The sequence below is a fragment of the Leptonotus elevatus genome, chromosome 14 (genome assembly GCF_054856555.1).
Source record: "Leptonotus elevatus isolate MCC_2025b chromosome 14, RoL_Lele_1.0, whole genome shotgun sequence".
Taxonomy (NCBI): Eukaryota; Metazoa; Chordata; class Actinopteri; order Syngnathiformes; family Syngnathidae; genus Leptonotus; species Leptonotus elevatus.
The window spans coordinates 10,162,692-10,190,222 of NC_141252.1; the positions used below are offsets into that span (position 1 = coordinate 10,162,692).

A 27,531-nucleotide genomic window follows, 5' to 3' on the forward strand; every position below is an offset into this window, starting at 1 on the left:
GCCCATCACCACTTCAGAAGTTTAAAAATATTTAGAAAATGTGCAGAGCTGGGCAAAACCGCCGTTATATCAACCCGTCATTGATGAATGCTCACCTTTCGGCAAGTGCCTCTGCATTTTCGGCAAGTGCTTTATGATGCAACGACCGACTGAAGATTTATGCCCGTCGGGGTCAGTGCAGACTTTTTATCTTAAAAGGAGTAAATGAGACTCATTTGAGACACAACTCATGTTTTATTATTTTTAGGCTTCAGTATTAACAGTGACTTATTTGTACACTCTTATGACTGTTTGTCACCACATCATACATTAAAATAAAGACTCATATTACTTATTTTGACACGTGTATAATGTCGAAACAATTTTAATGTTACTTGCAACATTTTTGGTACAGTTTATAAAAGTTTAACTAGGGAACAATGTTACCCTGGAACTAATTATTTCTCATTCCATTGTTTCCTACAGGTGAAAAAGGTATAAATAATGACCTTAGTAAAACGACCATGTTTATGCCATGCTAATAAAAGTGGTATGGTATAGTTGGACTTTGGAACTGATTATTTCTATTTTCTTAATTTCCAATGGGAAAAAAAAAAGATTCCGAACATCAACCATGTGTTAACAAACCCCTATATAAAAGTCATAATCAATGTTTATACATTTCAAAACTGTATCCTTATTATACCAAAAATTATAGTTCTGCATCATTTTGTCACTGCAAGTCTATTAGGCCATCTTGGCAACTCAGACAGAGTCCTTGTCAAATTCACATACAAAATACATTGTTGGTTGGCACGCAACATCAGTCCACTCTCCAGAGGCAACCATCTCAGCACAGTCCTCATCATCATAAGCATTATTGGGCTCCCCTTTTCTCCATTTACTGTAGGTGGACATGGGAGAGCGATCCACGTAGGTGAACACTCCTTCCACGTCCAGGTCGTGAACGCCGATGTAGACTCTGCTTAGACCCGCCTCCGTGATGTAGCTCGCCAAGGCTGTGTTGGCTCCCTCATCCTTAGGCATGGCCAGGTGCCCTCCCCTCATCTGGCAATAGCGCTCGGCATCCGAGTAGCGTTTCTCTTCCTTCACCAGCAGATACACCTTTTTGTCTGTCTCTTTTATGCCAGCGACAGCTGCGGGGGAGGGCAGTGCTGAAACATGAGCACTTGCATTTCTATAAATTTCCCATTTGACATGGCCTGCATTTGCATGACTGAGGTTGACAAGTGAGGTAGCTGTCAGGACATCCATAGTGTACATACGCACACACACACTCAAGATCAAGGAAACAACAACAAAAAATCATACCATTTTTGATGAATTTCAGTTCAGAAACTAGCTGGGCCACAATGATGTCCATTTCGCCAATCATCGTTCTTATTGGTGAGCACTCACATGGTATGCCTGATGAGACCACAAATCATATATTATCACAATTTAAAAATCATGGGCTTAAAGGAGAAGTCAACCTTAAACATTTCTTGACGATAATATGTTATATGTGGCCTCACTAGTCTAAACATGACATTCTGATTAATATTACATTTGTGGAATATGAGTTATAAAGCAAAATCCAGCCGTTTTTATCCATCTCAGGGGGCAGCCATGACATTAAAGTTGCCCAGGGCTCAGGCAACGTCCAATCACAGCTCACCTGTTTTCTTAAGCTGAACTGTGATTGGTTGTTACCTGAGACCTGCGCAACTGTGATGTCATTTTCACTCGAGTGGCAAAATGGCCGCCTTCTGATATTGATAAAAACTGCTGGATTTTTGCTGCTTAACTCATTTCACTTACACAATATTAACCAGAATACCGTATTTAGACTAGTGGGGCTGCATAGAACATAATATTGTCAAGATATATATATTTTTTTTAGTGGGTGATTGACTTCCCCCTTAAAAAAAATAAAATAAAACATCAACCCGTTGGCAATTACTATGTGATACCTGGTTCTCCATCTGGGCCTCTTGGCCCTGGATCCCCCATGTCTCCCTTTATGCCTGTGAAAATATGTCATTATTATTATTAGTCTGGGGAAAAGTTGTGCAATTTGGAAATTTGATAACTCATTTTTCTTTGATAGAGTAATTGGAACGGTTACTTTCTTGTCCCAAAAAAGATTCATGGTTTTTTTTTCTTTTAACAGAAAAAGTGAGCAAATCTGTTGGGTCAAAAATATACATACAGCAATGCTAATATAATATTTGGTTACATGTCTATTGGCCATTTTCACTTCATATAGGCGCTTTTGGTAGTCATCCACAAGATTCTGGTAAGCTTGTGGTTGAATCTTTGACCACTCGTCTTGACAGAATTGGTGCAGTTCAGTTAAATTTGTTGGCTTGCTGACAGGGACTTTCTTTAGCATTGTCCACATGTTCTCACCGGGGTTTAATAAGTAAGAACTTTGGGAAGGCAGGCCATTCTAAAACCTTAATTCTAGCCATTCCATTACCATTTTTGATGTGTGGTTGGTTCATTGTGCTGTTGGAACACCTAACTGTGCCCAAGACCCAACCTTGATGATTTTGAGAACAAAATGGAAGTTAATCATCCTCCTTCATTACCCCATTTAGTCTGTGTAAAGCACTAGTTCTATGGGCAGCAAAACAGCCCCACAACATAATTCTACTATGCCCATGCATGGTGTTCTTGAGGTTAAGGCCTCACCTTTTCTCCTCCAAATGTATTGCTGGACATTGTAGTCAAACAGCTAAATTTTTGTTTTGTCTGACCACAGAACTTTCCTCCAGTAGGTCTTATCTTTGTCCATATGATCAGCAGCAAACTTCAGTCGAGCCTTAAGGTGCCACTTTTGGAGCAAGAGCTTCCTTTTTGCACGGCAGTCTCTCAGTCCATGGCAATACAAAAACACACTGGACACTGACAGCTGTATTCCGGCAGCTTCTAATTCTTGACAGATCTGCTTTTTGGTGGTTCTCAGTTGACTCTTCACCCTCCTGACCAATTTTCCTCTCAGCAGCAGGTGATAGGTTGCATTTTCTTCCTGATCGTGGCAGTGATAAACAGTGCCATGCACTTTATACTTGCAAACAATTGCTTGCACTGTTGGTCTTGGGACCTGTAGCTGGTTTGAAATGGCTCCAAGCAACTTTCCTCACTCGCTCAAGTCAAAGATTTGCGTTTTCAGATCCGTTTTGACACCGTTGAGCTCCTTTGACTGTCCATTGTAGCGTTTGTGGGCATTGGTATCCAATAAGCCCTATTTCAACGGCCTCAGAGAAGTCGCAATCTCACACAAAAAGTTAAAAGGGAATGGTACGAAACTCATTTCAGTGACTGACTTTCTAAGTCACCAAAATTGCTAATTCATGTTGCTGTATGTATATTTTTGATCGAGCAAATTTGCTCACTTTTTCTGTTAATCAATAATAAAGTCATAAAAGAACCAAACTTTATGGATGTTTTGTTCACAAAAACTTTTTATACTGACCTTTTATTCCACCTGGTCCCACTTTTCCATAATGTCCTATAATGCCTTTTTGTCCTTTAAGCCCAGGTTGACCTGAAACATACAGGTGAAAAGAGTATGTATTCATGTATTACAAAATATATTCATTCACCCATTGTCTATATTGCATATAGGATAGGACCGGGTGTGATCTCACTTGCCGTTGAAAAAGAGCAACAACCTGGACTGGACACGAAGCAAGCGCAGGGCACATGCAGACTAACATTCACACTCACATTCACACCTCAGGACAATTTAGAGCCTTCAATTAATATAATGTGCATGTTTTTGGAATGTGGCAAGAAACCAAGGAGAGCCCATACAAGCAAGGGTAAAAGCAAGCACGCAGGAAGGCTGGAGCTGAGATTTAAACCCACAAGCTAGCGTGCTAACTAGTCGGCCACCCATCCACTATATTACGTCCCATTTTCTTTGGATTCTATGCGCCACGGATGTCTGTGCATACCTAGAATGTAAGCACACGTTCAAATTGTGCATGTGTAACGAGCTCGAACACGGTCCACTTCTCATTAAATTCTTCAGTAAACACATCTACTGCTTTGGATTGTGCAAGTCATTTCTCATCCAAATGTAAACACTTGACCAGCTCTGATTAGCTTGACACACAGCATATCAACAAGCCAGACGATGTGATCCTTAGCCCAATTATGTGTGTCTGTGGGCATGTGCATATATAATCAAACGACTAAATATATATTTCTTAAAATGAGAACAGAATTTTCAAAATTATACCAATTTCCCCTGGTGGGCCCACTCTTCCTGGTCTCCCTGGGGCTCCCTTTGGTCCTCTTTCCCCCGGTTCTCCTTTTGAGAAAAATGACACAATAAGAAGACAACTGAAATGTGTCAAGCCGGTCTTACCTTTGAGGCCAGGGACAAGGATCTGAACAGTGCAATTCTCCTCTGTCAGGTGTTGTCCTTCTGATGTATGTAATGTCAATAAAGTCACTACATACATAACAAGGAATGCTTGTATGCGCTTCTGTCCTTTCATCATTGTACGCGGACTATGTAGTAGGCTGTAAAGGAGGGAAAGAAGTGTCTTAAGAAAGTATGAAGTAATCACGTAAATGGAAAATAAAACAATAATTGATGGAAAATGAGCTATGGTAATGCAATTAAGTCACAGAAAATACATAAAATCCAATGCAATTTGCCTTTATGAAGACAACAACAATACTCAATTTATATAACTAACAAATTAATATAACATAAAAAGTTACAGTACAAATGCAATGCAACTATAGGATTTTTAATCAGATAGCCTTGGTGTACCTAATATAATAATAATAATAATAATAATAATACTGTATAATTAGCACATTTCTAGATGCTTAAACATATTTGTAAAAAGAGAAATAAATTAGCCGGGATATTTTTAAATATCTGGAAAACAATAGTACTCTTGCTACTACCATATATAGTAATTGTTGAGCATTTAAGATTGTGTGGTTCACCTGTAAATGTTTTTTTTCCAGTCCGAAGAAGAGCGTACAAGCAGCCTAACAAAGAATTGGTCAGCTTAAAAAGATGTGAAGACGTTTCGAACACAAGCGTGGAGGAATGTTGGGGATTGGACATTCATAAACACAGATAACGTCGAGCTCTGCAGATAATTGGCTGGGAAAGTTGCTGAGTGATTGACAAGAAGAGTGTGGGGCGGGAGGTGACTGATGGTCACTGAACCTTAAACTTAGTCGGACCATAAAGTGCATTTTTCAGGATATTGAGAATTCAACTAGTACTTTCAACTGTTCTCATCTCTGGGATGAGTAATCTTTTTTTTTCCTTTCTTTTTTTTTTTTTAAATAAAATCAAAATATGAGCATGTCTGTCCTTTAATTGAACCAAAGGCAGTATCTAATACAGTTCAAATGCATGTATAACATATCCACTCTTTAACTTGTGAGCATGATGTTAACATTTCAGAAGATTGGGAGTGTGTTTTGCTTTTTCTCTGGCCTTTTAATGTTTAACACAATTCAGTGAAAGATGTATGCCACACCTGGTGGGTGGGGCAAATACATTTGTTAAGCACTGTATGAACGATTTAACATCTTGAGATGGCATCTTTTAAAACAATTCGGATTTTGGTTTGACATATTGAACAAAGAATGTGCACTTTTTTGGACAAACTATGGGTCTCACCCCACAGCCAAATTTGTCCACTTGATGGAGGTAGTGTTCAAATAAAGAAATGGGTCCTAAAAATTAAATATTGTCTACAATGTGTCACACATGCTGTAATTGAAATGCATCATTCAGGGCAATTTACATTCTAATATAGCCGCCATGCATGATAACTATAACATAATGTATTGTATATCAAATAAAAAAAATCTGCATTGAATTTGCATATATATTGACACTAAATTTGTCACTTGAATACTGTTACACTAATTTTGTTCTGATAAAAAAAATTTACAACAATCAAAGTGGAATTTATAACTAAAAATGGTCAAGATGGTGCCTCCATGCTGTTGTCCAGTGACAGTAATGAGATACGGTCCAAACCAGGGGTATCACATATCCGAATTAGATCCACAAAACCCCACGGTGGCTTTCAAAGGTGGATTGAGTGTCTCCTTAAAAAATCCTCCTAAAGGTTTCAGGTGACATTCAATACAGTATTCATGAATCTCAAGGCAAGATCAGTCTTTTCATTGCAATTATGCTCCCAGTTACTCTTTTATAGACGACATTTTTATTTATTAGGATAAGCCTACGCTAAATTACATATACATGGAACATTGTTACCTCTGCATTACAATTTCAAAATACACCAAATAATCCACGTTTTAAGAATACATTTAGGATCAGTCAGACTATAATGCTGATTTATTTAAAAACATATAATAATAATAATAAATACATAAAAAATAAACACGCAAGTATAGAAACTCTACTGACATATGGAATTGTCAGCTAGTTCAGTTCAAAAGGAACAAGAAGAAAACAAATACCAACTGACCAGTAGGCCTACTAGCAAAAAACAGTTACCTTTATCATCCAACACATCACCTCCTAGCAACTCCAAACCAATACACCACAATATTAGCATTTTGCAATCAGTATTTATCTATAAAAACATTAAATAAACTATTTCGTACTCACCAGAGATGCTGACGCAACAGACCTTTTTTTGCCCTTGCCTGTCTGTGTGTGCTAGCTGTAGCACGGATACATGCTGCTCTCTGAAAGTGCAAAAACCAAAAAACAAAAACTCATTTTCCAAGTTCAACACGCCAGCAGCAACACTCTACTGTTGGTTGACCTAACCTCATAATATCTACTTGCACCTTCATGTCCGACATCATCTTCTCTTGTCAATTAATCTTGGTGCACATATTGAGCTCACCAAATCAGAGGGGTTAAACATAGCCGCCTAGCTCAGTGGTGTCCAAACTCGGTCCTTGATGGCCGAAGTCTTGCAGGTTTTGGATGTTTCCCTGCTCCAACGCACCTGTTTCAATTAACAGGTTCATTATCAGGCTTATGCGGAACTCACTGATGAGCTTCAGGTGTGTTGCAGAAGAAAAACAGCCAAAACCTGCAAGACTTCCTTGAGGACCGAGTTTGGAAAACACTGGTTTAGCTCATCTGATTGGAGGATGAAAAAATAAATTAAAAAAATTGTGAAACTAAAATGTGATTAATTAATACACAACAGCCATAACGACAGTGCGTGTAATCAATGCCAACACTGAACACTCTGGATTGTGATGGCGTTGGGCAGATTACATTTACATGGCAACACAAAGAAGCTGGAATCTGATTGGTCAAATAAATGAATGAAAAAATCAAATGAAACCAAAAATTACTACAGGAAAACTGTTGGAAATAATGTCTTAACATTTAATGTAAGTTGAAAATGTACAGTAGGTTCGTGCTTTTGAACAAACAGGGGGCCTTGACTGCACTCCACTGGTTTGAACGACCTAATAAAATCTACAACCCCGAGTTACTATAAATTGTTGCTAATTTGCTATCAATATCCCAGCGAGATATTTGGGTGGGAGTAAAACCACAGGTTCAAACGACCTAAAAGATATTCCGAGCCGCACCTAAACGCACCGTGGCCGCGAGCTATCTCTCCTCCTCTCTGCTCTACTGTCTGCCTGCCTGACATCCATTGAGCCTTGACTTCAGGTCGTACTCCGTCAGTCCTGGGGGGACATCGGTGGCACTGAAAACTTGCGGTTGTCACACATCCGAATGAAGGAACTCGAAGTAGTCGCCAGCGCCGCACTTACGTAAATTCCCCTGTTTTTATTTGGAGGAAAGTCGCAGCAACAGGTAGGCTACTACTTTACTAAACTTGATCATCTTGCAAATGGATTTAATTTACTTACCCAAATTAAAACAACACTATAGCTTAATTAATTCATATTTGTTCTTAGTCTGGGATAGACGGCTACTACTTTACGTGAAGTCCTACTTTTAAACTAGGATGACGTCAGAACGACCCAGGGGTGCTGCAGGAGATTTGAGGGGCTTACGGATAGAGGGGTGCTCAACTTTGCTTCAATCAGTGTGTTGAGAACCTTTTTTCCTGACATTGTCTAAAAGGTTTATTTATTTATTATTTATTCATGAAATGGTATTCAATAATGTGCTTTTTTTTTAATCATCTGTTTTGTCTTGGATGGACTTTCTATTCTATTTTAAAGATATACACCTAAAAAAAAAACACACACACAACCTGTGTGCTGGTCTGTCTTCATCCTGATACATTTTCCATGTGCCTGTGCCCAGCAGGGAACAGGAAGTAGCAGGCAGGAAACAAGAGTATGTGTTCCTGTCAGGCACTATATCCATATTTCTCACTCTGCATCACAGCACCAGACATGTCCCATTGATTTGCATTTACTCAAATAATCACTTGACTTTTTATTTGTTAGGTTTTAAGCATTCCCCCCCGAAGCCTCTCTTGCCTCCATTGTCAGGATTAGGGTCAGATACTAATAGGATTTAAGGCGGCGTGTGCAGCGTGCCGACACATTTGATTCAGGATGCCACTTTTAGGATGAGGCCCTCCTTAAAGTCATATACTGTACCACATTGTTGGACGGCTTTCCTTTAATGTGGCATGTTACATGAAAGAAACTGAAGGCACATTTTCTGTCACCTTAGTAGTACAAATCCTTACAGGCCATTTTGTTATCATCTTGTTCTCAATCTTTAGCATCCCCAAGTATACCAAATCTGATGGGAATTATATATTTTTTTGTCCTTTACACCAACCCGACAGGAAGAGAGTTGGAAAAATACAAATCACTCAATTAATAAAACACATCACAAGCAAAATACACATTGGCATGGCGTTACAGCCTTTCCGCAGGTGCTAATGAACAGAATGTCATATGTGACAATGTGATGGAAACTTAAGTAGGGAACAATTAATTCAGACTCCTTTTTGCATTGAATTATTGATAGCAACCAAGAATAAAATAAGATGTGCCATCTTGACACCAGGTTTTGCACAAATAAAGCCCCTCAGAGAAACACCCCATGCCAAATACGTAATGACTCTGTTGAGTATTTGAAGTAGACACCTGTGGGAAATCTGAAAGTCTTCAGCCTTGATCTAACTTTACAAGGTTGAAGATAACACAAAAGGGGAAGAGAAAAAACTGTTATCTTATCCTGTTCTGGCATACTTTTTGGTTTTGCCCTTGCTCATGCTGCAGGACTTTGTTACGAAGCTCATATTTGTGATAAATGTCCTTCATCTACTTGTAGTCTCTGTTCCAGAGGAAATATGTTTAGTGTTACTGACCTCCACTACAGTTCTGTTGACTCTGTGGCACGTCACTTCTTAATACAAATGTGAAGTTGTGGAGGTCAATGAAAAAGTAAGAGTAATGTCATGTTATTGATTTAAGTATTTGTATTCAATCATTACTAACCACCTGAGTGTGATAAAACCAGGCCAAGATGTGTAGCTGCATTTTTACAAAACAATGTTTAGCAATTCAAACAATATTACTATAGTACAGTCTTTAAATGATTTAAATTATTAGTAGATTAGCCTGTTCTGCACTCTGCGTAGGCATTACAACACATTTCCTTAATAGACAATGGAGAGTTTACAGTCACTTGTTTGTTTGTTTGTTTGTTTTTCATTCTAAGCATAATTTTTTTGAGGAAGGGGGAACATATATGTGAATAGTCTGAACAGTTGTATATAGCCTACCAGTGGTTCTCAACCTTTTAGCCAAGTAATGCAGGGGTGGCCAAATTCGGTCCTCGAGAGCCACTATCCAGCTTCTTTTCCATGTCTCCCTCCTTCAGCACAGCTGAATCTAATGATCAGCTCATCATCAAGCTTTGCAGAAGCCTGATAACGATCCTGATTATGAATCAGGTGTGTTAGTGGAGAGAAACATGAAAAACAGACTGGATAATGGCTCTCGAGGACCGACCTTGGCCACCCCTGAAGTAATGTAACTCCATCCACAACCCAACAAATATCATCATTGAACAAGCATTATTATGTATTTGGTGTGGCTAGTGTGGTATCCAGATTAATTTTGGATATATATGTGCAGTACACTACATCCAAAGAGATGGCAAAAATAAATGTGGATTTACTGCACTGTACTTCAAATAACTGTATGTCCCCAAGAAAAGGACAAAAATGGACTACAAGTTACTGCTCACACTGAATCTGCTGAGTAAGTTGAAACCTGCTGAATTAATTTCTGTTTGAAGGCTGTGCCAGCACTTTGCAACACCGATCCCCTTTGACATTTGACCACAATCTCTCACCTAATTGGATACTCCAGCATAACGTCAGGTTTTAGCAGTGATGTAGTTGTTTTAAGATTAACGGAAGCTGTTAATGGCATTGATGTAAAACTTTCACACTAGCGGTGCGCTCGGTGAGACTTTCGACATTTATTATCCAATTGATTGTAGTCTATTCTGGGGTCATGTTTTGTATTACCGAATTTAATAGAATTCATCAAGCTAATAGAAGTTGTCTGTAGTGTGTGATATTGGACACCAAGCCACAACTTTAGCAAAGCTTTAAGATGAGGTTCATAACATATCCCATTGTACTGAAACAACTAAACGTCTGCTTAGCTGTGGGTTATTATTACTTGCTGTATTTTGTTCACCAAACCCAGACAGAAAAGCAAAGACATTGTCCTAATTTGAAAGTCTCTAAGGAGCCAAGTCAAATCAAGCTCCAAGAAAATCCTCTCTCACGATTGCTAAGAAATCAACAGGTTCATGGAGAGAACCAATGAGCTCGTTGAGTACAAGTCACACACAAATGTCACTTGACATTTGTTGACATTGGTAAAAGCAAAACAGATAAAATAAGAAGTTAAGACTGGACTAGAGCATTCATCTGCTCAATACAACACTGGGATTAAAGCAACAGTTCGTAACATAAAATGAGAGATTATCCCACAAATGATACAAATGGAATTATTTTCCTCATAGACCATCAAGGGAAGAAAAAGAAGGTCTGAAGGATCTCACTCGAATATTTCATTGTTTTACGCTCAAATGGTGGAATTGGTCAATAATGACAACTTGTCCTTTCACATTTCCATTATCAGTGTTTGTTTAGCCAAAGAAGGGAAGCAAAAAATAAGTGCATTGGTTGTAACAGCGAGTGTTCTTGTATCCTCGCATTCAGTTACAAGACTGTGCTGACCGCAGCTAAGCCATGGAGGATGGGAAGCCGGTGTGGGCCCCCCACCCCGCAGACGGGTTCCAGCTGGGCACTATTGTCGACATCGGAGCCGACGCGCTCACCATAGAACCGCTGAGCCAGAAGGGCAAGGTGGGTCACTGCACACAAAAATGCACAAATACTTGTGATGTGATGATCGAGAATTCAAATGTAACAATGAACACAAAATAATAATCACATTTTTAAATGATTAACCACATTTCACTCTGACAAAAGTATGAACCAATATTCCCACTGTTATTAAGGTGGCAACAAAACAATGTCTTATAAATGAAATGCGAGAGAGAGAACATTTTCACGGACATGAATAAATAAAGGTGGAGGCAGCAGGTGTCTGATAGCGTTGCCTATAAGAGAGCTGCTCATTAGACAATAGAGGCCACCTGTTACACCTGAGCGTGCATGTCTTGCATGTTTACAGCAGTATTAAACAAAACGGCATCTCAAATGCAGATGAAAATACATCATCAACGAATGAAACCCATCAACAACAGCAGTATTCCACAAGATGGTGCCAATGTAACACTTTCAATACTTTTTTCTCAGCGATAACGGGGCTAGGTTCCAAAACTAAATTTGTGAATAGGCGAATTGGGTCAGGTCAAACTGTGAAATACACCATATTGATTTATTACACCACACTCCTGTGGAAACCTGAATCATTTTTAGAGGGGAAATCAACCCATACATTTTCTTTACAATAATATGTTCTATGCAGCCTCACTAATAATAATAATGCATCAGATTTATATTGCGCTTTTTTATCTAATCAGATACCCAAAGACACTTTACAATGGAATGGATACATTATTCAGGCCCTCACACATTCACACTGTGGTGGCGTTAAGCTACTTAAGTAGTCACAGCTGCCCTGGGGCAGGCTGACGGAAGCGTGGCTGCCAGTGTGTGCCTACGGCCCCTCCGATCACCACCAAACATTCGCACCTTCCATACACCAGTGTGAGTAGCACTGGAGACAATGTGTGTGAAGTGCCTTGCCCAAGGACACAACGACACATGACTTGGGGAGAGCAGGGATCGAACAGCTGACCTTCTGGTTACTGAACGACCGCCTCTACACTCTGAGCCACGGCCGCCACAACAAGTTGGTATTCTCAGTATACATGGTATTCCGATGAGCGCTTTAATCACTAAGCTATTTTTCAGGCTTTTGCTCGAAAATGACATACCCAAAATAAAACCATAAAGGCCTATTTGAATAATTATTGTGTCATAATAAAGGAAACACTTGTGAGATTTGTTTAGATGTGTAAATATATGTGTAATATATGTTACTGGTTAAATGTAAATGAAGATGGCACACAGCACAAATGCGAAACAAACAAAACACAAAAAACACTTGTGTCTTTTGCATGAAGTAGCACAGCAGGAGGGCCAAGTTAGGCGCAATACCGATTTCGATGTTTGATAATTAAATTAGTTGGCAATTGAGCTGTGTTTTTGGAATGTAAAAATGGCTTATATATTCTTGTAGCCCCGGTTCTGCAGTTTAATTTGATATACAACATCATTATATTCTTTCATGATTAGTGCATTGTTTCACACAATTTCAAGAGGACTCAATTGGGGGGCGCTCGGACTTAAAGGGCTACCATTGGGGGACCGTTTTATCTGTTGACTGAACATGGCAGCACAGGTGCTTATGCTGCATTCGAGGATGGTCGGAAGTCTGACTTTTCCGACTTCAAACCAGAAAATGTGTACGGGAACGCCCCCTTGAACTCGGAAACCCCACTTGCGAAGTCGGGAAAAAAAAAAGACCCTGACTTCACCGACGGACTACAATGTGACGTCACTACAATGGCGACCCCTTTGGAAACGCAGACCGTAATGGTAAAACACAATTTACTCCAGTAAAAAACTAGATAGCTTTCTTCATTCATAACTATTCAACATAACTCCACGTAACACAACGTACGTGACAGTATGCCGCTATCTCCCTGCATGAAATTATACGGTGAACTACTGAACTATATGAAATGCTTATGAATAAAGACAAAACAATAAATGAAGCAACATTGTGAGAAGGCAAATTTGCTGGCGGTCAAAATGAGTTTGGGGACCAAAATAAAAAACTATTTATCACTATCCGCCATTTTGGTTGTTTACTTTCGCCTCAAAGGCTTTCAGGTCGGAACTGGGAACCGACCACCCTCGAATGCAGCATCAGGGCTCAGGTAACGTCCAATCACGGCTCGCCTGTTTTCCGCAGCTGAACCGTGATTGGTCATTACCTGATTCTTGAGCAACTGTGATGTAATTTCCAGTTGACAGCAAGTGGCAAAAAGGAAGTCCCCTGAGATGGATAAAAACAGGTTGATTTGGCTGCTTAACTCATATTCCACAAACAAATATTCATCAGAATGCCATGTTTAGACATATTATTGTCAAATCTGGGGGTTGACTTTTCCATTACGTCAAAATAATTAGATTTGACCAGAAACAGTGTTGTACTGGCAATAAGCATCTCAAATTCCTTACCCAACTGACTGCATAATTATAAAGCATGAATCGCACTGAACCGCTCTGTTATGACCGAAATTACTTGTTTCTTTAATGGAATGCATTGAATGAAGCCTCGCTTGGAATGGCCATGAATTTGATCATCAGTTTATGCTTTAGTGCAAAGCATAAACTATGTCCCATTCAGTGAGGGAATGAAAGGGCCATTCAGTGTTTGTCTCTTTCACTTTCTCTTTATTGCAGTGCCGAGCTCATTAGTGGCTAAGCTGAGTACACAACCGTCGGCCTGGATGCCGCTTCTATGTCAATTTTATTGCTTAGACATCTGTCATGTGGCGTTTATTATGGCAGATTCGAGCCAAGTTAGTAGAATGAGTACACAAATTGTATTTCTGTGTGTGCTTCCAGTCTGTTTTGTGATAATAAACTGCATCAGTGCAGAGTGTGTAAACAGGAAAATGAAGGTAACCCTCATTTGTTGATCCTCTTTGCAATCATGTTGCTGGGTCTGATTGTTATACAGTGTTGTACCTCAACGAAACTATGAAAGTTCATTAACTAGTTCATATTTTGGGCGAATACGAACTGAATGTAGTGCATTTTTGCCTAATGAACATTTTTGTGAATGTGCTCATACTGGGGTCTGTCAATGGTTTTCGAACAAGAGTTTGTTTTTGTTCAGGTTTCCATGAGAAAAATCGGATAAGCACACAGTAAATAAGCCCTCATATGTAGGTGGGTAACTAACTGCCGTATTTGGGAACTAGGGATCAGTGATCGAGAAAATGGAAAAATGCCAATATTTAAGAGTTAATAAGCTCACAGCAACGTATTGAAGAAAAAACAAAAACTATGAACAGTTTTGTTTTTGGAACAGACAGTCAACCTACAAAATGTTGAATTATGAATGAGTTAATTATAACATTTGTGAACTGAACTTTGAGCTAGTTCACACAGAAAATGAACTTTTCCAGCACTGGTTATGTTGAAGGTCCAACACTATCTGTGATACTGGTCAAACTCTCCAAACTGCATTTCCCATTGAGATCGATCCAATTTGAAATGATCTGTTCCAAATGTAAACAACATTTAAGGCCATTTTTTTTCCTAAAAATTGTGGACAACTCTCAATTTTACATGCCTTATGGCAATTTGAGTTACTTTGTGTTTTACAGGTCCAGACGGAATATTAAATTTAGAGTCTGGCTTATTTGAATAATGCATCAATTTTATTGGTTCCCACTAGACCAGAACAAAGTGCAATCATCATTTGCTCACTCAGTCAGTCAGGTGTTTAGATCGTGTTGCACTTCACACTAAATTATTCATCATCGTGCCATGTCTGCCCTTGTTTATCTCACAGCTGGCTTCTTCTATTGAGTTTATTTTCATTAACACTCCACAATAGATAGAATGTCACATGCCTGGGAATGTATTCCTCCAGATGCCATCTCTGTGATATTAAAGCATGATGAATGATTTATGATAATGCATGCTTAGCTTCGATTTTGATTATGTTTAATTTTGCGCCATTTTCCAGAACTCTAATGAGCATTGTGTATTGTCATTAGCTACTCAGAACCTAAGAGGAATTATTCTTATTTATAGCAAACAAGACTGTCACATGTATGCGATGTTAGAAACTATCCATGTTTCAGACTAAAGATGGATTAATTTGTCCAGATTGTTTGACTTGATTATGGAAAGTTAATCATCATCAATTAAATGATTACAGTGGAACCTCCAAAGTTGAACACAGTCTGTTTGTGATTTTGTCATTTCAAAACTTTCTTTGCACCAGTGAAACACAAAAGGACAGTCCAAAGGTGGCAGCACAGGGATGAAGCGTCTGTACATGCTGATTAAATTTACTTAGTAACAAATACAGTACTGGACAATGGACTGAATTCTTAACAATAAGTGTATCAATTCTTATCCCATCCCATTCCAGACATTCCTTGCGCCGATGAGCCAAGTGTTTCCAGCAGAAGATGACGTCAACAAACATGTGGAGGACAACTGTAAGTTAAACTTAGTGTTCAGCTCTCAACCTATTGTCATATAAATAGTAAAAAAAATTGTTTTGTCTTTTCAGGCTCACTCATGTATTTGAATGAAGCCACTCTACTAAACAACGTTAAAGTGCGATACGATAAGGAACATATCTATGTAAGTCTTCCTTCCGCTCTTAATGGCATCACATGATCACATACCACTTTAACTCACAACTTTTGCATTGCAAGTGTGCATTGCAGGTTAGAAGGCAGAGCTAGAAAGAGGATTCCTATCGTTAACCAAGGGGGGGACATGCCGGGTGGTAAAGAGGAAAAGGCGGTTAACTGAGGTTGACTGAATGACTGTCAAACAGTATAGCAATCCCAGTCAATCACTTAGCAAATGAGGGACAGCTGCTAAATGCGAAAAGAGAGGCAAGAAAATGTCACGTTGGCTTCTCTAACAGCTTTGTCTCACAAACATTCTATAATTTTTCTGGGTCTCTCTAATCTGCCTTTTATTGTTTATTTTACAGACTTTTGTGGCCAATATATTGATAGCTGTCAATCCTTACTATGACATCCCCAAACTGTACGGCCCTGAAGCCATCAAGGTGTACCGGGGCAAGTCTCTGGGGACTCAGCCGCCACATGTCTATGCAATAGGTGAGAGTTCACACCTTGAAAAAAAATGTCTGTGTATTTATTTGTAAAATTAGTATTTCATTTCAGTCTCACACAAAAAAGCAGTGATGACTTTAATCAAGTATAAAATATAATCATATGTGTTTTAACTTTTTCTGTGGCTTAAGTTTTGATGTGTTTTGTGATGCCTCAAAACTATGGTACCAGTAATGAGAAAGAGATGCGATGATTACCATATAACTGGAAATGGAACTCACTTCAAAATAAAATAAGACGAAATAAGGATGCTAATTATGATATGAGCAATACAATTAATAAAGTACTTGACACAAATTATTTTTACCAAACAGATACAGATAAATACACTTGACTGCACAATATTGGTACATTGATTGATTGATTGATTGATTGATTGATTGAACATATGGCTCATACAAAGGTTTTATGGTAGTGTCAGTTTGAGCTTTGAATCGGCTAAATAACTTTATACTTGAAGTTCCTACTGCGGTAATGTTTGGAAATCAACCAGCAACAACTGATTATTTTCAAAATTGGAGATGTCACTGCTGTATAACATGCGGGGTTTTGGAACGCAAAGTCAACCTAATGTTGATTTATGGAATTATTTTTAATAGGCCACACAACTAAATAATTACCAGATCATTAATATGCTATTTATTCCACTTTTTGGCACAGAAAGTTAATTGGATGACGTGTTTTTCTCACTTGCTTTAGCTGACAAAGCCTACAGAGACATGAAGGTTCTGAAAATGAGTCAGTCTATTATCGTTTCTGGTGAGTCGGGTGCTGGCAAAACCGAAAACACCAAGTTTGTTCTCAGGTATGATTCTTAACGAGAAGATGCCCTCCTACCCCCGTTACTTTAATTCAAAATGTGTAGTTTATATGCTGTCTGTTTTTATCTTTTGGTTTGCATTGCCATTGTTTTTGTTATCTTAACTGCATCTCCATCCTGTAGATATCTGACCACAACTTATGGAAGTGGTCAAGATATTGATGAGAGAATTGTTGAAGGTAAAAAAAATATCTTAACAAAAGAACTCAATGTTCTACAGAATGCCAGTGTGATCTTGACCACACAGTTATGTTCTTCCCCCTTCAGCAAATCCCCTCCTGGAGGCATTCGGAAATGCCAAGACAGTCCGTAATAATAACAGTAGTCGCTTTGGGAAATTTGTTGAAATCCATTTCAACGAGAAGGTGATGAGATCTTCTTGCTCAGACTATTTTGTGAGTAGACAGAAAATTGAATCTGCATGGTTTTCCTCTCATGTTGCCAGAATGCAGTTGTGGGTGGATTTGTCTCCCATTATTTGCTGGAGAAGTCCAGGATTTGCATGCAAAGTAGCGACGAGAGGAACTACCACATCTTCTACAGGCTTTGTGCTGGAGCATCTGAGGACATCAAGAAAAAACTACACCTCGACTCACCAGACAGCTTCAGAGTCAGTGTATTCATTAATAACATTTGCATTAACCTATTTGGGCCACGCCGAAAATTAAAGTGATTTATGAGGGGGGGGGCACAATTAATACTTATAGCAATATAAGTCATATTTTTAATGCCACCTCTGTTTCAGATTGTATTAAATAAATCCTCATATTATGCTCAATTTGTTTCTTAAAATTAGGAATTTATTTTTGAAATATTAATAATTCATCCATCTATCAATTGTGTGGATGATACTGTTCAGCGTCGTGTTTCATTGCTACTTTATCGTCATAAAAGTACTGTCATCATGTAGCTCGTTTGAAAGGGAGTGGAGGTGGGCTGTCAATTCTGTGATAGACCACTAGATGTCAGAGTGGTACATTTTATGTCATCTTCAGCCATCCATTTCCCATTCTGCTCGTCCTCATTGCAGCCTAACCCAGCTCACTTTGGGCAAGATGTGGAGTAATCCCCAGACTGATCTCAAGCCAACCACAGGGCACATTAAGACAAACAAACATTCACTCTTACATCATTACAACACTAAGTTAGGTTTTAGGATTTAGAAAGTAGTTGGAATAGCCGCAGAAAACTCACAAAAACGTGGAGAACATGCAAACTCCACACATGATGATCTAAAATGAGATTCAAACCGAGAACCTCTTCACTGTGAGGCAGAGGTGCTAACCACCACCACAGTGTGCAGCCTGCTCTATCTTCATACAGTTCTTTTCTTAATCCAAGTCTTCCCAATTTGGTTGAAAACATGATTTTTCAATTGAATATGATTTAATGCAATAATCAGCTCAGGGGGCGCATACTCAATAGACCATATTAAACATGCTCATCCCAGCCACAACACGTCGTTGTGCATGCTAAAATAACAAGAGCAACAGCAACAAGCTGCTAATTCTTTTAGTTTAGATACTTGTCATTAAATCCGGTCCAAAGGTGGCAGCAACATCAACAGAGGCAATTACCTCACACTATTGCCCTCCAGTCAACTGTGAGAGGCAATATTAACAGGCAAGAGAGAAAATCTTTCTCATGGTGACAATCAATAGGAATATCTCCCTTAGGTTTTCCCACAAGGCTGAAATGCGTTTATGCTAAGTTGAGATTTAATTAATTAGGATAATTGTGTTCGAATGTTTGCAATTATTTTCTTTCTGCGTTGCAGTATTTGAACCGAGGCTGCACCAGATACTTTGCCAGCACAAACTCCGATAAGCAAATCATGCAGAACCGCAAGAGTCCTGAGGTAAAGTCAATTTCACTGCTTGTGTGTATTCACTTTGCAAAAAGAAAAAAAAGCCTGCTATCCTTTCCAAATTGTTATACCGACAAGCTCTGAATGCTGTGAGCACAATATCAAAAGCAACGGTAAAAACATTGCTCAATATGTATTCGGTGAGTGATGTATAACACAGACAGGAACACTTGTTTTTGTTGACGTGAAGCCCGGAGGAGACGTGGAACCGAATGTCTTGAAACAATTGAAAGAACACAGTATGTAGCTCGCCATCAATAAATTCAGGTAGAGTATTTTATTTCATGATAAACAGAGGGACATTATATGGTAAAATAATGGTAAGAAAACAAAACATTCCTTTCCGAATAATAGTGAAGAAATGTGAAATGAATCATTTATTCTGCCCTATTAGAAATTGGCATAGTTATAAGTTAACTGATCATGTTGAATTTTTTGCGGAATAGATTGTTAGATTCATTACGCTTTGCATTGCGGCAAAATAGGGTGCAATACCTGCATCCAATCAGCAGGTGCACTCTGGATTCATACTCATCTTTTTGCTATCAAAAGAAGACCAACGCGACATTAGTTATGGGAAGCTGAGCCACTTTCACAAACTATGGCCTAACTCCGCCAGGCAAAATTATTATGCTCTGTACAACACTGACGTGGAACCATGTGATCAGAAAATTGAGAGAAAGCGGTTTTCCCATCAGATTATCAAAAAAATTAAAAATGAATTGCTGAATTATTAATATTCCCTAAAATCCATTAGTCAAATGGTCGTCCTTATGCTCTACATGTCAATGTTGGATTTGATATGTTTTAGTTTCATTGCTATTATTCCTCACCTTGTTATTTTACACAATTGCTATGATTTAACATCTTGTTGGCATGAGTGCATTGCTAATTAAGTCACCTAATCATTTATTTCTCTGCCCCACATCATGTTTGTGATGTAAAGGACAACAAGGTGATGTCTTATTTATTTATTTATTTATTTTAAAGTAGAAGGAGCGTTTGTTTTTGCCATGCTGCTGTCTATACTACAAACATGAAAAATGTGCATGCCGTTTGGTGCTTATTCAGCTTTTTCTGGTTTTATCGGGCATTTAAATTTCTAATGCAACTTTAGTTCCTTAGGGGTACTTAACAGTGAGGCCCCTTATGGACCTGACCTTGTTAATTGTGATTGTGTGATTAATCCATCACATTTCACACTTTATTCATACATGAACTGTAAGCTCAGGTAGAAGTTTGTCCGTTTTGAAGGAGTGTGTTTGGTGTGTTCTATTTAGACATTGGATGTAGACTGCTGAAGAAGGCATTTAAGTACAACCTTCACACACTTTATTTTCCTAATCAGTATCTCCTCCGCTTCTGTCCGCAGCATGTGAAGCTGGGCGCACTGAAGGACCCTCTTCTCGACGACCAGGGCGACTTTAATAGGATGTGCATGGCCATGAAGAAGATTGGTCTGGATGACGCAGAGAAGCTGGACCTTTTTAGGGTGGTCGCTGGCGTCCTGCACCTCGGCAACATTGACTTTGAGGAAACGGGAAGTAGCTCAGGTTGGACAGATGGAGTTTATTTTCGATTTTAAAAAAATGATAAGACTATGTTAAAATGTTGTTATGCAAAGATGATGTAGTTTGTATGAAGAACTGCTACCTGAAAGCCTCTACAGCACTGTAAAATAGTTTCATACTAATTTAATGTAGTACCAGACGGATATAAAAATACTACAAATGTTATTTGGATAAAATATTCAATTTGAATTTGGCATATTTAAACTTGCAAATACCCTGATTGTTCTTTTTAAATTTATATTATTTGTGAATTGTGATATTTTAAATACATTGTATTGTTTTTTGTTGTTGTTGTTTTTTTACATTCTATTGAGTTTTGTTTTCAAATTAATCAATTTATATTTAAACATTGAAATATGTTATTCAGTTTTTATTTCAATAGTAAAATTTATATTCATATTGAAATAAAACGTATTGGTAATTTTGTTCATCTATATCTTACCTTTTCTTGTAGATATTTGCTTTTATATTTCAATAAAACGTAACATGATTTTTATATTTATTTGTTTGTTTGTTTTGAATATATAAATTGAAATAGGTATAGAGTTTCATAAAATCCACTGTGAGGATTAAACCAAGTAGGAAAATGATTACTTTCCTATCACAGATTGTGTGTTTTTCCATATCTTATAGGGGGCTGTGTTCTAAAGAATCAATCCAGACAGACTCTGGAGTATTGTGCAGATCTACTGGGTCTGGATCAGGATGATTTGAAGGTCAGCCTCACAACGAGGGTCATGCTCACGACAGCAGGCGGCGCCAAAGGAACAGTTATCAAGTAAGTATTGACGCATTGTGGTCTGCTGCTTGACATATGAATTTGCTTCAGGCACTATGTCCAATATAGAGCCAATAAAAGTTCAAAAGAATTGTAAATTCATGAAAGAAGTTGAGGAATTACACTTTGTTTCTTAAATCCTGTTAAGTACTGACATAAGATTGAATTTGTTCCATTAATAATGCCCTTTGTGAGTTCCATACAAGTACTCATAATACACAAATATCACATACTGCTTGAGACGTCTTTGCTTATTGTATTTTATCCATGTATCACTTATTTAGTGCAGAGTGTGTTACAGGCTGGTTACATACTGGTATTGCTCTCATGTATATGCAGTGAAGATGTGGTGTTTGGGTGAGAGGACCGGGTTTGGTCGATTAATATTTGAAGAGGGCCAGATGCTGGCCTGGCCTGGAAGTGTTTCCCCCTTATGAATAATGTAGCAGGTATCTGAGGAGGCAGGCAAGTGTGGCTTCAACATATACAAGAAAATGTTTTATTTTTTTAAAAGGCCCCCACTGTCTGGAGGAGGGAGGCGGGGCCTGCCTTTGTCATAAAGGCTCAGACTGATTCACGCTGCCTTGGGGAGTTTGACTGCAGCATAAAGCTGTGGACGCTGTTATTGTATCACTCATGGCTGAGTCTCTCTCCAGAGGGGATGTGAAACATTGCCATGGATAAAAATGCTTGTCAGATCTCTCTAACATCGGATGTGTTTTATGCAACCTGCAGTATTTAAAACAAATGGAGGAAGTCAACGATTGTCGTGGTACCTATTTATTTATTTATTTTACGGAGGGCAAAATGTATGGAATTTAAAAGAGTTGGAAAATGTAGAAAGATTCATGATTGCTAAAAGGCACATATATTAATATTAAATTCCCCCTATCCTCCCAGCTGGAATATCCAAGTTGATCTCTGGGTCACTGTGGGCGTGCACTTTGTCCTCACAGTCAACCCTGATAAATAATGAATTTTTTTCAAAATGTGTTAAAGTGCCATTAGAAAGTCAAGGGGAGGTCAAGGTTCACGCTGCACTTCCCATTCATCTTTAGCTACAGAATTTGACTTGAAATGTGACTGCTTTGCACAAAAACACCTGAAAAGACAACAACCACATTTACACAAAGTTTCATTGAAAAAAAAAAGTGTATTGTCATGCCAATACCATGTGCTCCTCTAGGGTGCCTCTAAAGGTGGAACAAGCTAACAACGCTCGTGATGCCCTCGCCAAGGCAGTGTACAGCCGCCTTTTCGATCATGTGGTCAAACGAGTGAACCAGTGTTTCCCTTTCAAGGCCTCCTCAAGCTTCATCGGGGTGCTGGACATTGCTGGCTTTGGTAAATATACTCAACTATAGTTCAATGGAACCTCCAAAGTTGTGACACAAGGTTGACTTCCAAGAGCTTCTAATGTTAATACAAATTTCCCACAGGAAATAATGTAAAGGGAATGAAAGTGTCACTATCATAAAACCTCATGAACTCTACAAGCAGTATAACACGTAATACTTCAACATTCCTAACTTTTATAAAAGCATGAAAATAATTCAACCGCTGTATCATTAAACTAGAATGAAGTTTAACTACCAGTACTCACACTTCCAAGACTCCAGCCAGATATATAACGGCGAGGGAATGGGAAGCTGTTTGCAATTGGTGGCATTTTTATATCAGGTTTTTCTAGTTTTGGGTGTATTGCTGCAATTATCACGTGTTCATAGAAAATGGATGGATGGTTAGTATCGTGTGGTTTATTATAAGTGCATACATATTAGCATCTGTTTGATAAAATTACAGCTTGTCATTAAAATTCATTGGTCCTATTATATTAGGAAGCCAGGCGCTTTCCTATGCCGCAGAAAGTTAAATTACTGGTTCTATATTCAGTCTGATTATTTTTTTTCCCATTTTGCTATCGCTGGTGTCCTTCGGTGGTAACGTCACATACTACTCCAAAAAAGCCAAATACATAGGCAGAGTTCATCCTGAGATTCAGAATCCTTTGGGGGATCCACTACTTAGTTTAGAATTAATTCTCATAAAAGAACCGTGTTCTGTAGTCTTTTTTTTTTTTATCAAATTAGAATGTGTATACTGAAGAATCTCACAAAATACAGGAAAATGTGATACGTGTCCGTAATAATAATTTTTTAAACATAATTCAAGTTTATTTGTGCTGTGGTATTTCTTTTTCTCAGAGTACTTTGAGCACAACAGCTTTGAGCAGTTCTGCATCAATTACTGCAATGAGAAATTGCAGCAGTTCTTCAATGAGCGCATTCTGAAAGAGGTAAATAAGCAGCATATTTTAGTCATCCTCAGAAACCTTTTTCTGTCATGTCAAAAAGTTGACAACTTATTTACTCTCTAAGTGCAGCAGGACACTGTGGATGACATATTTCCCCCTGTACTGTGTTTGTCTCCCTGTGTTCCCGACGAAATTAGAATGCTAATTTCCCGAGGGATATGATGAGACTTGTTTCTCTCCTGTGATCTCTTAATGTTATTTTCTTCTAAGGGCTGCAATTAAAGGAGTACGGGTTTTAAGTTACTTCAGGCACTTGCAACAATTTCTAATATAAATTTTGGACTACTTTTGGACTTTTTGTGCAGGAACAAGAGCTCTACCAAAAGGAAGGCCTGGGAGTGAACGAAGTGCATTATGTTGACAACCAGGACTGCATTGGTAGGTTCACTTTCATTTCCTGGTTACAACAGAGACACACACAAAAAAAACTATATTTAAATTATACGTGCTGCAATAATGATTCTCACAATGCAAAAGAACTAAAACAAATGTATTTTTCGAACCTATTACATTTTTATATTTCAGCTAAACACAATCCATAATCAATCGTGTTCAATTTTGTTACGGGGGAGCTCAAAACCAAAATCAGATACTTTAAAATGGATCAGGGTGACATACAAAATATATATATATTTTTAAATGTCTCTAAAAATGTTACAGTCAATATACACACATAAACCTAAAGTTAACAGTCTGAGCCCAGCTGCCACTGTTGCCATATACAGTACAGTACTAATAATAAGTACATTATTATTGTTTTTAAACTCTTTTGGTTGATGAACAACCCAACAAAAGACTTGAGTGTGTAGGAGCACACAAACATAAATTTTTATTTTCATAATATTTTGACTGCATTCTATATCATATCCATTATTTATTTATCCTCTAAGTGACCACATTTCCACCATATATTGTACATAAATATGATTAAAGTAAATTTTTATTGCTTCATTCAAAAATACATTTTCCTGGTTGTGATTTTCAGCAAGGGACCACATAGTGTGGCCCACTTAACTGTGCTGTTTGTTTTTTTTATTCCGTAAATTACAGTTGTGCTTACAGGATTAAGTATATTTCACGAACCATATATCTTTACCTTTGATGGTCTTCTGAGTTCTAACATTACAACAAGCCACTCGAGCAACACTCGGGGACACTATTTAAGATGAAGGTACAGTATGCCTGAGGGCTAAGATATGCAAACTGCAACACACATACTCAGGATGCTTAAAGTATGTCGTCAGTTCGCCCACATCACATGGCCGTCATTTCGACCATTTCTCTTGCTCAGATATGTGTCAGAGTGGCAATATTGTATGTGTCACTCCTACAAAAGCATATATTTCTCATTATCCGAGAAGCGTGTGTCTGAAGGGAGGCCATATAATGAATCTTTGTGGCTTTTGTGGATTCTTTAGTGGCACATGAAGGCAGGAGAAATGATACAATCGTGTTTCTTGTTGTCCCACATGTCAAATAAATACGCCAAATTAATAGGAGGAAATAGTCCGCATATCAAGGTGGAGCATTTTGATTTGTATTTCAAAGGCTGTGATTATTCAGGTGCGAGGTTAACTGACAGCCATGAATAACATTTATGACTTGCAAATGACCATTTGGACTGCGCATTAATTCACTCATCAGTCTTCAGGATTCATGCACAGGTGCTTGTTCATGCAAATATTTCCAGGAGGTCCTTGGCTATTAGATTATATTCCAAACACAGCATGCCATATGAATAATTCAGCCATGATACTAAATGAGCATCCTCATCAACACATTTTGTTATTTGAATATTCACATCGAGTGGAAATTTCTAATAAGTGTTACAGGGTTCATTGCATTATATGGCCTGGGATGTGTGTCTTGATTCGTTTGCAGACCTTGTTGAAGCGAAACTGGTGGGCATTCTGGACATCCTGGATGAAGAGAACCGTCTTCCTCAGCCCAGCGATCAACACTTTGCACTGGCTGTACACAGCAAGCACAAAGACCACTTCAGGCTTACGGTTCGACGTTTTAACTACTTGCCCGCTTCCAAACACGCACACACACACACATTTGGGTTTACATGTCTAGTGGGGACATCTCATTGACATAATGCATTTTCTAGACCCTTACCCTAACCTCAACCATCAAAAATGATTGCCTACCCCAATTTCTTACCCTAACCTCAACCATAACCCAATTCAAACCTAAACTCTAAAACCAAGTTTTGATCTTCAAAAAGAGGTTTGGACTCATGGGGACCACCAAAATGTCTCCACAAGGACACGTGGTCCCCACAATGATAGTAAAAACCCAGAAAATGGTCGCCATGGTGTGATATAAACCGGCACGCGCGCGCACACACACACACTCACATGTCTCGCTATCTTTTACCATCATTCTCTGCCTCTGTGTTGGGCATAGAGATCATGTTTATGGTCGTTTTTACTAGGCCTGTGTGCTACAGCAGTTACGTGACTGACGTACGCACTCCCTACCTCTCCCTGCCTTTGTTGCTCTCGTTTCCCTCTGCCATCTTCTTGCAAGCATGAAATCCTTTTAGATTGCGTCCTTGACACCCATTCAACTTTTATAAGTAATGCATTCAAATACTCACTTTAAAAAAAGGTAACAATATTTGTGGACAGGCAATCTGTTGACAATAACCAAAACAGTACTTTCCCACATACGTAAACAGTCTCTCAGACGAATTGGCTTATTTCCTTGCAGTCATGCTTACCATTTTTATGTTCCTAACTATTACTTATAATCACAAATAAAGGATTTACCCCCAATAAACACTTGGCCCTTTCAGCAGTAAATAAATACCTCCCTCACTACATAAGGGAATAGATTTCCTTCACTATTATGACGTATCTTTAACGGGGAAGTCTACAACCCCCCCCCCAAAAAGAAATTCTTGACAAGAATATGTTCTATGCAGCCCCACTAGTCTAAATACGGTATTTTGGTTAATTTTGTGTTAGTGGAATATGAGTTAAGCAGCAAAATAAAGCCGTTTTTAGCAATATCAAAGGCGGCCATTTTGCCACTTGCTGTCGAGTGAAAATGACATCACAGTTGCTCAGGTATCAGGTACCAACCAATCACAGTTCAGCTTCATAAAACAGGTGAGCTGTGATTGGTCGTTGCCTGAGCTTGAGCAACTGTGATGTCATCTTCCGTCAACAGTAAGTGGCAAAATGGCCGCCCCCTGAGATGGATCAAAATAGCTGCATTTTGTTGCATAACTCATGTTCTACAAATGTAATATTAATCCGAATGTCATGTTTAGACGAGTGACTCACATATAACATAATATTGTCAAGAAATGTTCAAGGTTGACTTCCTCTTTAAAATATTTTGTTGTGAATGTTTCATCATCAATTGGGTGAGAGCAATCATGCAGTTCTATGCCGCATAGATACATTTTTAATATCCACTTAAGTGACCAAATATGGTTCATTGCCTAGGAAATGGGCTTCACTTTTCGAGTGCATTTCTGCCTTCAAGGTACTTGAAGCACTTTTAATGTCACCTCGTTCACTCACTGAATAATGATGGTGGCATATGTTGCCATGGAGGGAACGTCTGGGGGCTCGATATCTTTCTCAGGAATCAAAGCAACAACCTGCGGTTTGAAAGGCAACCACCATTACCTCTGTCAAACCAAATGTGATACATTTTTTACAAGTACCAATTACGCAGGTTCTCTTATAAAGCCGGGACGTATCGTATAATTATATACATATATGGTAATGCACTTCAAGTGCACCTTGTAATACATGTGCAGGACAACATGATTCATGCGAGCTGTCAATCAG

The 27,531-nt window shown here is 38.5% G+C and overlaps 2 protein-coding genes across 7 annotated transcripts in view; one reads left to right on the forward strand and one right to left on the reverse strand.

Annotated features, from left to right (window-relative positions):
- Positions 1 to 220: 220 nt before the first annotated feature.
- colec11 (collectin sub-family member 11) lies at positions 221 to 7,195 on the reverse strand. Of its 5 annotated transcripts, XM_086095786.1 has the most exons (9): positions 6,779 to 7,195; positions 6,614 to 6,693; positions 4,957 to 5,001; positions 4,361 to 4,518; positions 4,232 to 4,303; positions 3,461 to 3,532; positions 1,953 to 2,006; positions 1,312 to 1,407; positions 221 to 1,154 (listed from the first exon to the last, which is right to left on the reverse strand). In XM_086095786.1, exons 4-9 carry the CDS (start codon positions 4,494 to 4,496, stop codon positions 745 to 747), a joined length of 840 nt encoding a protein of 279 aa, XP_085951912.1. In that variant the 5' UTR covers positions 4,497 to 4,518; positions 4,957 to 5,001; positions 6,614 to 6,693; positions 6,779 to 7,195; the 3' UTR covers positions 221 to 744. The 5 variants fall into 5 exon arrangements, with proteins under 5 accessions (XP_085951912.1, XP_085951910.1, XP_085951911.1 ...); XM_086095784.1 differs by lacking the exon at positions 4,957 to 5,001 and having other exon boundaries at positions 6,799 to 7,195; XM_086095785.1 differs by lacking the exon at positions 4,957 to 5,001.
- Positions 7,196 to 7,584: 389 nt separating this feature from the next.
- Positions 7,585 to 27,531, forward strand: part of LOC147162903 (unconventional myosin-VI-like) — a 43,351-nt gene continuing 23,404 nt past the window's right edge. Inside the window, exons 1-16 of one of the 2 annotated variants that reach the window (XM_086094903.1) lie at positions 7,585 to 7,795; positions 11,154 to 11,300; positions 15,646 to 15,715; positions 15,790 to 15,863; positions 16,225 to 16,354; positions 17,069 to 17,174; positions 17,313 to 17,368; positions 17,457 to 17,554; positions 17,635 to 17,799; positions 18,967 to 19,047; positions 20,429 to 20,609; positions 21,261 to 21,405; positions 22,592 to 22,749; positions 23,610 to 23,701; positions 24,025 to 24,097; positions 25,601 to 25,728. In XM_086094903.1, coding sequence (XP_085951029.1) covers positions 11,184 to 11,300; positions 15,646 to 15,715; positions 15,790 to 15,863; positions 16,225 to 16,354; positions 17,069 to 17,174; positions 17,313 to 17,368; positions 17,457 to 17,554; positions 17,635 to 17,799; positions 18,967 to 19,047; positions 20,429 to 20,609; positions 21,261 to 21,405; positions 22,592 to 22,749; positions 23,610 to 23,701; positions 24,025 to 24,097; positions 25,601 to 25,728 — 1,674 coding nt within the window. In that variant the 5' untranslated portion in view covers positions 7,585 to 7,795; positions 11,154 to 11,183. The remainder of the gene's footprint in view (positions 7,796 to 11,153; positions 11,301 to 15,645; positions 15,716 to 15,789; positions 15,864 to 16,224; positions 16,355 to 17,068; positions 17,175 to 17,312; positions 17,369 to 17,456; positions 17,555 to 17,634; positions 17,800 to 18,966; positions 19,048 to 20,428; positions 20,610 to 21,260; positions 21,406 to 22,591; positions 22,750 to 23,609; positions 23,702 to 24,024; positions 24,098 to 25,600; positions 25,729 to 27,531) is intronic. The other variant, XM_086094904.1, reaches the window with a different exon arrangement.

Coding starts and splice junctions, on each gene's coding strand:
- colec11 (XM_086095784.1), bottom strand. Junction 4,519..6,613: donor CTGTTGCGTCAGCATCTCTG/GTGAGTACGAAA, acceptor CCTCCTTTACAG/CCTACTACATAGTCCGCGTA. Junction 1,408..1,952: donor AGGCCCAGATGGAGAACCAG/GTATCACATAGT, acceptor TGGTCTCATCAG/GCATACCATGTGAGTGCTCA.